The sequence below is a fragment of the Sinocyclocheilus rhinocerous genome, unplaced genomic scaffold (assembly GCF_001515625.1).
Source record: "Sinocyclocheilus rhinocerous isolate Xijiao unplaced genomic scaffold, SAMN03320098_v1.1 scaffold1630, whole genome shotgun sequence".
Classification (NCBI taxonomy): domain Eukaryota; kingdom Metazoa; phylum Chordata; class Actinopteri; order Cypriniformes; family Cyprinidae; genus Sinocyclocheilus; species Sinocyclocheilus rhinocerous.
The window spans coordinates 234,119-248,369 of record NW_015664013.1 but is presented as its reverse complement, the minus strand read 5'-3'; the positions used below and the strand labels follow the sequence as shown (position 1 = coordinate 248,369).

Genomic DNA, 14,251 nt, shown 5'->3' with positions numbered 1-14,251 from the left:
CGTATGTTTTTCATGGTTTGTTAATTGTTTTATTAACATACCCATGCATCGGATTAACTTCTATCACATTTATTACTCATCACATAAAATTAGAAGAAGAAGCTGGGAGTGGAGCAAGCACCTTGATTATTAATGATCGCTCTACGATGGTTGTCTTATTTGCCACAATTTTGTGGCTTTAAAAAGCCGCTCCAAATCCTGTGCTTTCTGTTCCTTTCTGAATGCATCCTATGTGTGTATAACTCCTAGATTTCTGTGTCTTTAACGCATCAGAGTCAGAAACTAGTTTTAAATCTAATTCTGTACATTGCATTTGTGTCTTGTAGCTTTGGATTATGCCTGCCTTTGGAGCCCGGCCTCAGTTTGACAACACCGTCGGATCAAACATTTATGAATTCCAAACGTGGGCAGCGGTTGTGAATATTGGAATGCCATTTGGGATCTTCTACCGTATGCACTCAGTGGCTAGTCTGTTTGAGGTGTGCCTCACCTCGTAAATCAACCGACCACTCAAGAACTGTACAAGCTTATGCACATATCTTTGTAAAATAGAGATATTTTTTATAGTGTATTTTTGTTTATCTTGAAAGAGAAATTTGTATTATTTTTTACTACCTTTTTATTGTATAATACAACGATGTGTATATGTTAGTGTGTGTGGAGGTCTAGACCATGTTGAACTGAAATCTTTTTAAATATGAGAATGATGTCACAGTTATCATTTGAAATATGGCCTAATCCTGTTACAGGCATTTGACCGTTAGCATTGCGGTGAAACCCTCTAGAAGTAATGCCAGAGATCCACCTTTTCATTAGCGCCTGTGGATTCCCAATTTCTGTTTATTCTGGTCACTGTGTACCCAGATTAAAATGAGCAAACATATTGCTGTACTCTCTGTTTTTTTATGCTTTTGTTCCTTATGGATAAATGAGGTCTGAACAGGAAATGTGACACAACGACAAGTGCGTTCCTATAAAAACCACAGTGAGAGAGTTTCACATGTCTGGGCTGCCTAAGCTGCTGACCACAGTATGCTTTTACTATCAGAGCGTGCATGCTTTATATTTAGACACTTTATCATCTGTACACCAGCCAGGGCAAACAGACCACTGATAGGCCGTCTGGCAGCTATGGGCACTTCTCGTGGAGTCTCACAGTCTATGATGTGTCGCCTCTTCTCTGGGGAAGTGGAACGGGTTAAAGTGAAATGACAAGGCAAGATGAAGTCTGCAGGGCGGGCTGTCAGGGACCGACAGGTTACAGCTCATTCTTACATCCTCTGGATCTCAAAGAGACGCACGTCGGTGTCGTACCAGATGGGAGGATCCACATTACTACAGTGAAAAGACAGAACAATGTTAAACTCGCAAATTTATTTTATTTACCTGGCTGAATTGAGTTAAATATGCCAAAAATATATGCCGGACATATTTTACCCAAAAATCAAAAGTAAAATACAGTGCCTCGCACACCTGAATCATTCATAGGTGCACTGGACAAATGTCAAATATGAATTAGAAAAAAAATCCCACACACTACACAAACTTTAAATTTGATCATACAAATATTTTATAACGCAAAAAAAAAAAAAAAAGTCAAAATATGCAACAACTTATTAAGAGTATTTAGAGCTATTAATAATGACAAAGGCACCACCTCCAATTAGTCAGCCTTATATACTATATCAAAAATATAGAATTTAAAATTTTGTAATAATGCAAGTTTAAGTAGTGTGCAGGATTTATACATTTGTTCCCTCAAAATCCAAAGAAAAAAAAAGGTTATTTTTATTTATTATTATTATTTATGCTTATTTTTAGGAGCATTATTTTGGCGTGAAAAAAAAAATAGAATAAATGTCCTTTTTTCACAATCCAATCAAATGCACATGAATATAAAAATTGTATTCAAAATATCATAGCCTGTTTTACCCCCAACATGTCCAATACAACCCCAACAGATAAAATCAAATCCTGCTCTACATTATTTCAAGATGAATATTCGGTTTCTGAATAATATGTTAGATTTTTAAAACATCTGTCATGTTTTTGCTTGAAAGGATAAATGATGCCATTCTGATTACATGCCCAGAAAACACCCACTGAGAAAACCCAGCACAAACTGCAATGTCATACTAACCGCAGGTAAATGACTCCCCACATGTACGTGCGAAACCACATGGCAGTTCCTGCATTGGCTTGGTATTTCCTGATGAGAATGGGATGGGGCACAGGCAGCAGACCCACTAGAGTGCCATGCTGAAGAAACTTCAGGATCTCAGATTCATCTGTTAGACCCCTAATTCAAGAACAAAGTACCATTTCACAGCATCAAAACAAACTACATGCATCCATCAATGACTAACTCTCCTCTTACTTGTCAATGCAGATTTTTTCCACTTGTGGCACCAGTACTTGCAACAAGCGCATGATGGTCTGCAGTGGAAGTTTGCTCTTCCAGGACAGGACCTGCAATATGAGTCCAGACAACAGGGGAGAGAGAGAGCTCTCATGGGCTTTATTCATACTTGAAATTGTTAACTTTGGAGTTGTTTTTAAAGTCGCAATGAAACTAAAGTACTGACAGATATTTTCTTCTTTATTGTGACGCACATATGAGTTTAATGGATTATCGACAAAGAAAAAAATGTCAGGCGGGGACTTGGTTCTATGAGTCGGTTGTTGATTGGATTTGGAGATGTGAGGCAGATCAATGTAAGCTTGCAGGAGCAGGGTTTATGAGGACTGGATGAGTCCTGCATGTGTCACCAGAGAAATTATGGTATTTTGATTTAAAGGGGTCATATGATGCAATTTCATTTTTTCCTTTCTCTTTGGAGTGTTACAAGCTCTTGGTGCATAAAGAAGATCTGTAAAGTTGCAAAGACTAAAGTCTCAAATCCAAAGAGATATTCTTCATAAAAGTTATGTGGAAAATAATGTTTTTTTTTAACTTTAAACCGCATAAACACATTTCATTACACCAAATACACAAAATAATGTTCTTTTTAGCAGCATCATATGACCCCTTTAAGGAAATATGTAAAAAAATAATAATAATAAAAAAAAAATAATATATGCATGAATTATTCACATATCAATAGCATGCATTTAGAAAATTAAAGTGTATTTTCTTTTCATGGTGAATTTATTTGCACTGATTTTTTTATTTTTATTTTTTATAAACATTCATACAAAATAAAAAGATTATTTATAATAAAGACCATATGCTTAATCAATATATTTTCTTTAGACACAAGCCAAAATGTTATTTAATGCCAATCAGTATAATACTTTTTGGGCTTTTTACAACTTAATTTCACCATAAACAAAAGCTAAATTAGCTATAAAATGAAAGTAGAATGTTCACTTAATATTAAATTAAAAACATTTTCTTAGTCAATTTTTTATATTTTTTTACTTACTATATATAAAATACAAGTTCAAAAGACTTTAATGTTTATTGCCATCTTTTCAAAATAATCATCATATTTCTGTTATTTCTTTTTCTCTTTATCAGAAAGAAAAAAAATGAATACTACTGAACAGAAATGCTAAAATCTATGCTATAATCTACGGAGAGTCATTTTGATTCCTCTTTCAAGAGGTGGGCACATACATCATAAACTCACGTCATAGAAGTCAGTTAATTCTCAGACTCTTTCACCTAGATATCATACTATAGAGACTGTGTCTGTTCCCCGAACTAGCAAATACAAAAAGCATCTAAACAAATTTAAGGCTAACAACTTAATTGATGTTCAAGAAATAACAAACAGATATAATACAGATAAACAAATTATAAAGTTTGGATAATGAATAATAGATCCCTTTCTACAAAAGTGCTTTTTGTAAATGATATGATCACAGATCATAATTTAGATGTGCTCTGTTTGAAAGAAACCTGGCTAAAAGCAGATGATTACATTACTTTAAATGAGTCTACCCCCTGAGATTACTGTTATAAACATGAGCCGTGTCCAAAAGGTAAAAAGGGGGAGGTGTTGCTACAGTTTATAGTGATATTTTCAGTATTTCTCAGAGGTCTGGTTTCAATTATAATTCATTTGAAGTAATTGTGCTTTATATAACATAAATTCCTTTTGATGTTTGTACTGGTTACTGTATACAGGCCACCAGGGCACCACACAGACTTTATCAAAGAACTTGCTGATTTTCTGAGAAAATGCTGGCTGCAGATAAAGTCTTAATTGTTGGCGATTATCCAGGTAGTTTTAATACCCATTTTAATATCCATGTTGATAATGAAAACAATCAGCATTTATAGACATTCTGAACTCCATTGGGGTTAGACAACACATGTCAGGGCCTACTCATTGTCATAATAATACTTTAGATTTAATACTGTCACATGGAATTGATGTTGATGGTGTTGAAATTCTGCAGCAGAGTGATGATATCTCAGATCATTATCTAGTCTCGTGTATACTCCATATAGCTAAAGCTGCAAATTCAACTCAATTGTCTCAATTCCTCAGCATATCCAATAGCTCAGAAAAACTTGATGGTGTAACAGAAACTACTGATTCTCTCTTTTCTAGCACTTTTGATACGGTTGCTCCTTTACGCTTAAAGAAGATTAAGGAAAACATTCCGACACCGTGGTATAACGAGCACACTCGTGCCCTAAAGAGAGCAGCCCGGAAAATGGAGTGCAGCTGAAAGAAAACAAAACTAGAGGTATTTCATATTGCATGGAGAGAAAGGACTTCTACATATAGAAAAGCCTTAAAAACTGCTAGATCTGCTTACTTTTCATCTCTTTTAGAAGAACACAAACTAGGGATGTTAATTTCGGTTATTTTTCCTAACCGACAACTGACGCTCGTTAACCAATTATTAACCGTTAACCGACAAGCAGATTGGAGATTAATCCTAATAAACATGCCGCTAAAATTAAAACCATTACATTAAAATACATTTAAAACAGTGTATTTCAATAATTTCAGCAGCGTGCAGATCCTCGTTTATGTCAGACTGTGGCGACAGCAGCGCGGACGCTTAGCTCGCTCACATAATGTAGGCTACCATATATCTATAATAACGGGAAAACATGTCGTTTTTATGACGCAGTTATTGGATAGCACTATATTGTAGACAGATTGGAGATTAATACTAATAAACATGCCGCTAAAATTTAAACCATTACATTAAAATACATTTAAAACAGTGTATTTCAAATAAAGAGAAAAGATGTCGTTAAAACGACATAACATCTCGTTATTACGACATAATTGAGCGGAAATAAATGTGTGTGGCAGCAATGCATGGAAAAAATTATATGCGTGTGGCAGCAATGCGTCACCGTAGACTAAATGAATTCGTTTTGGCTTGTCGTTTAGCTATAGCTTCTTATATTTTTAATTCTTGTTCTTTTCTAAATACTGTTAATTGAAAGGATTTGTTGTGGAGTGAGGGGAACTAAAATAGCCTAGCTATGTTTACAGTGTTTATTATAATGTTTGTAAACATTTTGTGTCGGCATTAGGCCTATTTCTGAACGAAATAATAAAATGAGACTTAGGCCTCGTCCACACAGAGACGCGTTTAGCTGTATAAGCATAAATTTTGTATACGCAACTTTTTTATATGCATAGCGTATTTCAACCATGCAGCAAACCTTTTTAAATATTTTGATAAATTACAAAAAAAAAAAGCCTTTTTAAACCGTTTAACTGATTGTATTAATCGGTCAAAATTCTTCAAGGTCAGTTAACGGTTAACGGGTTAAAACAAACATCCCTAACACAAACACAACCCCAGGTTTTATTCAATACAGTAGCTAAATTAACAAAAAATAAAGCATCAGCAGGCACAGACATTTCCCAACAGCATTGCAATAATGACTTTATACGCGAGTGAAGTAGGCTACATAATAAATAATATTTTGGCATTCAAATACATCACAAATATGGAAGCATTTGATTTTGTGTCGAATGAGAGAAGCAGCGTTGGTTTCAGTTTCGTTTTAGACTAAATGAATTCGTTTTGGCTTGTCGTTTGCTAAATTAACAAAAAATAAAGCATCAGCAGGCACAGACATTTCCCAACAGCATTGCAATAATGACTTTATATATGAACTTCTTTATTTCCAAGATCGATACTATTAGAGATAAAATTATAACCATGCAGCTGTCAGGGACAGTATCGCATCAGATCATCTAAACCAACAACATGTATGCCAGATTCTAGACCATCTAAGCTACTAAAAGAGGTGCTTCCAGAAGTCATAGGTCCTCTTCTGAATTTCATGAATTCATCATTGTCATTAGTATATGTCCCCAAAACCTTCAAACTGGCTGTTATTAAGCCTCTCATTAAAAAAAGCACAAATTGATCCAGGAGAATTAGTTAATTACAGACCAATCTCAAATCTCCCTTTTCTGTCAAAGATACTAGAAAAGGTAGTCTCCTCACAACTACATTCTTTCTTAGAGAAAAATTGTATCTGTGAGGATTTCCAGTCAGGATTTAGACTGTATCATAGTACATTAGTGCTACTGGATCTTAGATCTGCGTTCGACACTATCGACCACAACACTCTTTTGAATAGACTAGAAAATGATGTTGGGATTAGTGGAATTGCATTGGCATGGTGTAAATTTTACTTATCTGACTGTCATCAACTCATAGCAGTGAATGAAGAAGTATCATATTATTCTCAAGTGCAGTATGGAGTACCACAAGGATCAGTAATAGGAACATTGCTTTTCACAAGGTTAGATAATTGTAATGCTTTATTGGGTGGTTGCTCTGCGCGCTTAATAAACAAACTCCAGCTGGTCCAAAATGCAGCAGCTAGAGTTCTTACTAGAACAAGGAAGTATGACCATTTTAGCCCGGTTCTGTCAGCTCTGCACTGGCTCCCTATTGAACAACGAATACATTTAAAAATATTGCTTATTACTTATAAAGCCCTGAATGGTTTAGCTCAACAGTACTTGAGCGAGCTCATATTGCATTTTTGTCCTTCACGTCCGCTGCAATCCCAAAACTCTGGCCATTTGATAATAACAACTTTTCTTCTTTAGCACCCAAACTCTGGAACAATCTACCTAGCATTGTTCGGGAGGCAGACACACTCTGTCAGTTTAAAATCTAGACCCATCTCTTTAACCTGGCATACACATAACACAAGATCACTTTTCTATAATTCAAATCCGTTAAAGGATTTTTAGGCTAGAACCTAGAGATGACCTCTACAGCCCTGAATGTCAGCGGAGACCATGTCAACTAGACAAACCCTAGAGACAGATCCCCTGTGAAGAACTCGTCACCTCGACAACCATCAGCACAAGACCACAAGAACAAGATGGGTCCTCTGCTCAATTTGACGTGCGTTGCAGCCTGGAATTAAACCACGCCATGCTGGTTTCGTCAGGCCAGAGAAGAACTGGCCCCCCGACTGAGCCTGGTTTCTCCCAAGGTTTTTTTCACCATTTCTGCCACCGATGGAGTTTTGGTTTCTTGCCATTGTCGCCTTTGGCTTGCTTAGTTGGGGACGTTTAATTTCTGGCAACATTGTTGACTTGACTGCACAGACACTATTAGAAGATAACTGAACTGAGCTGGATGATGACATCACTGAATGAACAATGAACTGACTTTAACTGATAAACTGACTGTTTTCTATTGTCCTCTTGCATTATCAGCACACGTTTTTCCTGTTTAACACTGTAAAGCTGCTTTGACAATCTGTATTGTATAAAGCACTATATAAATAAAGGTGACTTGACTTGACTTGAATAAAAGAGGTTATGTGCTCATTGCATGTTGTACTTGCCCAATCTATGTTATTAACCTGTTAAATTTAAGGGTTTACAAATGTAGAGTGTGAAATTTCAAATCCCGACCCAGGAGCCAGAGTAAAGTATGAATTCTATAAAACATGGAATAAGATAAACACAGTATATTATAGGACTAAGATTACCCAAAAAGGAAAATTCTGTCATTATTTACTCACCCTCATGTTGTTTCAAGCCTGTATGTTCTTATTTTTTTCCATGGAAAACAAAGTGAGAGAATTTGAAGAATCTTTATTTAGCCACGTCTGTGTTCCTTTTGTGTTACATGGAACATAAGAGGTTCGGAATGACGTGGGGGAAAGTAAATAATGACCATTTTCATTTATGGGTAAACAGTTTCTTTAACTCAAGGTTAAAAATGACCTTTGTAGGACACTGATAAGAAAGGCTGTGATGACGAAGGTCTTCTTACCCAGTCTGGCTTAGGATTCCAGTGGCTGATGGCAGACGATGATGAGCTGGACAGACGTCTCCTTGCCATCTCTGCCTCAGTGTAGAAGACATCCTGGAAAGAAGCATTACTGTTATCACCTTCATTTGAAGAGCAAGTCATGGATGTGATTGTGTGTCTGCTCCACTAACCTCATTGTCTCTTCCTGAGATGGACTCTGTGTCGCTGGTTCCAGCTGCAGCACTGTGTTCAGGAGTTTGTGGGGATTCTGTCTGTGGCACAGCTACCATAGTACCGTCTTCTGAAACCTGGGACTTCTCCGTCAGTTTATCAATGCCTAAAGAGAGTTAGTCTGTCTTTCAAAGCAACTCACACAAAGTGCCACTGTCTCATATTAACTGGTTAATACTAACACCAATGAGCAAAGCTACCTGGCATGGCCACCAGACTGGCCTTCAGAGTGCCGGGTTCAGCCGGCACAGCTGGCTGTGAGCCCTCCATGGACACCGTCTCCTGCGAGCTGGTGCGAGAAATAGCGTCTGGAGATGTCCTCTTCCTCTGCAAGGCCTTCTGAATGGTGGTGGGGTCGGAGGGCAGGTTGGCCAGCTGATGGAAGACGTTGCGCTTCCGAATGATGGCGTACACCAAATTACAGTTACCTGATCAAAACATTATCAGAGTTGGGGGTCAGGGGAGGAAATTAACAGAGACCTGAGGCAAGAATTCCACCAAAGTGGACCAAAATGCCCCACAAATTCAAGATAAGGGAGCTAAAATTTCCCCTGCACCACTAAACTAAATCTATTTGGACTTTTTTGATTTAATATATATAAAAACTTTCAAATTTTGAACTCTCACAAATTCTAACATCATAAACATTAATGTGCAGATACAATGTAAATAAGAGATTTAGTTTGCAGTTGGGTTTTTAGCAAGAGTGCATAACTCGCGCTAGACTGAAATGGGGAATGTTCTTTGCTTGCTTACTGTAGATAATTTATTCCATAATTTATTAATAACCGTCATTTATATATCCAGCGAGCTGGTGCGAGAAATAGCGTCTGGAGATGTCCTCTTCCTCTGCAAGGCCTTCTGAATGGTGGTGGGGTCGGAGGGCAGGTTGGCCAGCTGATGGAAGACGTTGCGCTTCCGAATGATGGCGTACACCAAATTACAGTTACCTGATCAAAACATTATCAGAGTTGGGGGTCAGGGGAGGAAATTAACAGAGACCTGAGGCAAGAATTCCACCAAAGTGGACCAAAATGCCCCACAAATTCAAGATAAGGGAGCTAAAATTTCCCCTGCACCACACATACATTATGCAATCGTTCTGTAAATAATTGCATGGCATCTTTGAGTGGCATTAAACTGTATTAACAACATAAATGCCAAACAACATATGCAGCTTCTTTTCCACCTCTGTAGCGTAAGGACAGCTTTTGCTGGTATTGATAACATTTTATTGGTACCAGTCTATAGTATTCTGATTTAACTGACTGAATTAATTGGCTAATTTTAAGTATTTGACATAAAAGACAACTCAGATACATTTAATAAAGCAATTATAAAAACTGCCCTTATGAAATTTTTTTTACAAAAAATGCAAATAGTCAAATAATTGTCACATGTAAAAGAGTTTCCATCGGTAATTTGCACCAAGTACCACATGGACATGGAGTTGGCAGAATAGCAACAGAGTGTCTAAAAGGCTCCTTCAAATTTAGAATTTACCTGGCAAAGATGAACGCGATTGTTGATCTTACCATCAAACTGGTACTGAATGATATTATTGAAGGCCTCCAGCAAGAAGAAGACCAGGTGGTGATTCTGAGGTGCAGAAAACAGGAACCAGGTGGTGGAGAACGCCTCCAGGAGATGCAGGAGCTTGTTGGCCGCAACCATGGAAAGACTCTTCAGGTAGGGAGACACTAAACAGGGACAAGGTATTATGTGACGCAAAGAACACGTTTGACTGTCACTCACCAAAACTACACAGACGAAACATTCTGGAGAGTTTTTTTTTTTTTATACAGTAAGCATTCATTCTACATTAATCTGACCATTCCGTTTTAAATAAAGCCCTTTCTGATCTCAGGAAACCAACTGGACTTGTTCTCTTTGATGAAAATGGCCTCACCCCAAGTGGAATAATTCATTCAGTCTCTTACCACATGAAAGAAATAAAGTGTCACCTCTAGTTTTTTTTCTGGCGTAACAACAGATTAAAATCTGAATCCAAGTAAAGCCCTGTGCAAACCCAGACACTCTTAATACTCACCATTCACCACAATAGTGAGCAGGCAGTCATAGAGAGGCTGTAAACGCTGATGGCCACTGGTTATTATCTTGTGGAAAACCTTCACACATGACCAGTTTTTAGAGATTTCAAAACATCTTATATGTTTTTATAGTCCAACCAGACACAAAAATAACTTTTATGTGAATTGCAAAACTGAAGCAGGCAAGCGTCTCACCATGATGAGCAGGTCGGCATGTGTGCCCGTGAACACAGGGATGTCCATAGGGACATGAAGCGAGTACGGCTTGTTCAGACGCACACCGAAGTTCCTCTCTCCACTCAGCAGCAGCAGAATGAAGACGCTGATGTGCATGAGACCGACCCGTGCTGAAGTTCAACATTCAGAATAACAGCATCACAGAAGCCATTTAATAGAGATCTTACAAGGTACAGTAAGTAACAAAAACAGGCTGTTCCTAGGGTCAGCGAGACAAAAAACTAAATAGTTCATTTTTGATGTAGGAAACCGTTATCAGTGGACTTCAGGGAGAAAAAATTATAAAGGGATAGATCACCCAAAAATGAAAGTTCTGTCATCATTTACTCCCCCTCATGTTGTTTGAAACCTGTAAGACTTCAGTTAATCTTTGAAATATAAATTAAGATTTTTATGAAACCTGAGAGATTTCTGTCCACCCACTGAAAGTCCATACTGCCAAAACTTTGACACTTCAAAATGTTCACTAAGACAATGCAAAATTAATTCATATGAATAGAGTGGTTTATTCCAAGTCTTCTGAAGAGGCATGACTGCTTTTATATGATGAACAGATTTAATTGAACCTTTTATTCACATAAAATGTGACCCTGGACCACAAAACCAGTCTTAAGTCGCTGGGGTATATTTGTAGCAATAGCCAAAAATACATTGTATGGGTCAAAATTATTGATTTTTCTTTTTGACCCTTATGACTGGTTTTGTGGTCCAGGGTCACAAATGTGAATAAATTAAAGCAATAAGCCCCAAGAAGCCGTGGTTTAAAGTGAATTTATAACAGCTAAGGGGCGTTGTTAGGTACGACGCGAAGCGGAGTGCCTAAAACCCCCTTAGCCGTTGTAAATTCACTGTAAATAAAACGGTTATTCCATATATGTAGTAAGGTTTCACAAAATAAAACAGAGCAAATAAAGTGTAATGATATTAATAAAAACATTATTCTTCCACCAAACAATGTAGTTCCTCAGAATCAGTTGTGGTTGCAACAAAGTGGTTGCCGAGCAACACACAAACGTAAACAAAGGTGTATGTTTGTAGAGTAATTTACAACAGCTTAGAACGTGGCTCAGCCAATCAGAATCAAGGACCGGAACTATCCATTTTATAAATATAAATAAATATGGTAAATGGAAGCTCAAATGTGGTTTGATCTCACATGTCACTCAAGCACATGTGAGCTTTTGCAAGAACAAATGAAGTTTCTTCTTGCGTGGTTGATCTTCCATTTACCATAATTGATGTGCTCTATGAATGTGCGTTGATCAATGTTTATACAAAATCTGTATAAAGCAATCGTGTCTCTTTAGAAGACTTAAAAATCGTGGGATTCTTCTACAGTGTCAATTTATATATTTTGGTTGCATATACCTCAAATGGATATGGCAAAAAGTTTGAGAAAATATTAAAAATACCTTCATATGTTTTCTGAAGATGAATGGAAGTCTTATGTGAAAGACATGCGGGTGAGTATATGATGACCGAATTTTCATTTTCGGATGAACTATCCCTTTAAAATCTTCCTTTCAGCACACTTACATTGGTCAGCTCGGGCATCATTCAGGTAATACAGAATAGGCACTAATATGTCCAACACATCACTGCTCTTCAGCACAAAGAACAGGAATTTCTGCAACAGTAAAGAGGGGAATTACGTGCGAATTATTCACCGTCATTATTTGGAGATGACTGTATTTAAGCGCCTAATCTCTTACTTTGTTGAAGTCACAGAGTTTCCAGAAGAGGACCAGCAGTTCCTGGTGAAACTGGATCTTTTTGGTTGAGTTGGGCAGGTATGTTTGAGTGAGTGGGTTGGTCAGCAGGCGCGCCAAACCTTTCAGCACAAAGTCGTAATCCTGCAGACACAAGGAAAACAGCTCAAACATAAGGAGAACAATGCAGTTTCTTTGTATTTTCTTGACATATACTAAGATGAAGGCTCTCCGTACCTCCTCCCTGTGAATTCTGGACAGGTAATTCACAAACAGGTTATTTGGACCAATAGACTACGAATAAAAAGAAAACGAGAAGGTATAGTTCACACAGTGACCATTAGACTATTATTATTCATTCTGTCTTTCCCGATTTTATCCAGATCCTTTGCCTTTTATTGACCTTTACTCCATGTGAGTGGATGTTGTGTACATTATGGGGTGTGGTGTGCTTACATCCTGGTCTACCACGCTGGAGGGGGAGGGTGGGCGGTACGGCTGTCCGCCCTCGTGCTCCAGGGTCACTATGAGGATTTGCACGGCCTGCTCCACCAGCTGCTCACGGTAGTCAGAGAAGAGCAGGTGGTTGTAGGGGATCCCGTAACCCACCGGGTCATACGCGCACACCACGTTCAGCAGGGAGGTGAAGAGAGGCAGAGCGTGTCTGAAACAAGCAGAGGCTGTCAATGTTTACAACACTTTTCCATTGACATTTATATAAGACAATGTGAGTGGTGTTTGCCGGTACGAAACTCCACACCATTGCATGATCAGGACTGCATGACGATAGTACATTTACTAGGGAATTCTGGATTGATGCCAGGATGTTGTTAGTTAGATGCTAGGGTGTTCACTTAAAAAAAAACTCTTTTTATCTGATTGTCCAGTACAAATATCTAAACATTCTTTAATCAAGATACATTTATTTTAAAAAGAGCAAAATGACAAAACATATTAAGTTAATATTGTTTTTTCTTAAAAACAATACAAACTATCTGCCAAAGGAGTAAGAAATCTTGTGACAGTTAAGTTTATTTATTACCCCTATTTTGTCTTGTTTTAAACAAAAAATCTTTTAATTTAGATATATTTTTTAATCATATGATTTTTTTCAAAGTTTTGTGTCATCATGCAAGTGTTGTGTTCCTACTTCCTACATGCCTATGAATTAGAAAGTAAAATTAATTTTAAGACCCTTTAGTTTTAGGGTGCTTTCACACTAGCACTTTTGGTGCGCACCCGGGTTCGATTGACGTCAGAGTTCAGTTCGTTTGGATGATGTGAACACTGTCTTCCGAACTCGGGTGCGCACCCGAGAACTGTACCCGAGTCCGCTTAAAAAGGGTGGTCTGGGGTACGGTTCAAATGAACTCCAGTACAGTTCTCTGCTGATGTGAACGCAATCGTACCAAATCGCGGAAGTGAACCACTATTAATGACGTATTATTTGATAAAAATGTGTGTTTGTGTGTGTTTCACTCACTTTCTTGACGAGCGTGACTGACGCGCTGCAAACAGAGAGCTGTATATCACATTTATGTTCGCCTTCAGCATTCTTTAGAGCATTTGCAGTACATTCGTAAGGCAGATGTAAGTACCGTTATGTACCGAAGGTTTGTAAACAAAACGAACGGTTCAAAAACGTAAATATATAAAAGTGCAGAGAGCAATGTTATGCATTTGCCGCCTTCTCCTGCGCCGTCGTTACTAAGCAACGGGGTAAATAGCTGCTGGCTTGATGACGCAAACGAACCGCGGTTCGGACCCAAATAAAATAATATGAACGCAGTCCAGCGGGGGCAGGGG

At 37.8% G+C, this 14,251-nt stretch overlaps 2 protein-coding genes across 3 annotated transcripts in view; one reads left to right on the top strand and one right to left on the bottom strand.

The window, feature by feature from the left end:
* LOC107729200 (otopetrin-2-like) overlaps positions 1 to 497 on the top strand; it is an 8,803-nt gene extending 8,306 nt beyond the window's left edge. The window contains exon 7 of the mRNA XM_016539631.1: positions 327 to 497. Coding sequence (XP_016395117.1) covers positions 327 to 497 — 171 coding nt within the window. The remainder of the gene's footprint in view (positions 1 to 326) is intronic.
* Positions 498 to 973: 476 nt separating this feature from the next.
* LOC107729214 (protein HID1-like) overlaps positions 974 to 14,251 on the bottom strand; it is a 25,482-nt gene continuing 12,204 nt past the window's right edge. The window contains exons 7-20 of one of the 2 annotated variants that reach the window (XM_016539647.1): positions 12,902 to 13,109; positions 12,683 to 12,739; positions 12,449 to 12,589; positions 12,273 to 12,363; positions 10,695 to 10,846; positions 10,499 to 10,577; positions 9,984 to 10,148; positions 9,263 to 9,398; positions 8,649 to 8,740; positions 8,409 to 8,554; positions 8,239 to 8,331; positions 2,378 to 2,469; positions 2,141 to 2,299; positions 974 to 1,335 (exon numbers count right to left, since the gene is read on the bottom strand). In XM_016539647.1, coding sequence (XP_016395133.1) covers positions 1,272 to 1,335; positions 2,141 to 2,299; positions 2,378 to 2,469; positions 8,239 to 8,331; positions 8,409 to 8,554; positions 8,649 to 8,740; positions 9,263 to 9,398; positions 9,984 to 10,148; positions 10,499 to 10,577; positions 10,695 to 10,846; positions 12,273 to 12,363; positions 12,449 to 12,589; positions 12,683 to 12,739; positions 12,902 to 13,109 — 1,675 coding nt within the window. In that variant the 3' untranslated portion in view covers positions 974 to 1,271. Of the gene's footprint in view, positions 1,336 to 2,140; positions 2,300 to 2,377; positions 2,470 to 8,238; positions 8,332 to 8,408; positions 8,555 to 8,648; positions 8,765 to 9,262; positions 9,399 to 9,983; positions 10,149 to 10,498; positions 10,578 to 10,694; positions 10,847 to 12,272; positions 12,364 to 12,448; positions 12,590 to 12,682; positions 12,740 to 12,901; positions 13,110 to 14,251 lie in introns of both variants that reach the window. The other variant, XM_016539648.1, reaches the window with a different exon arrangement.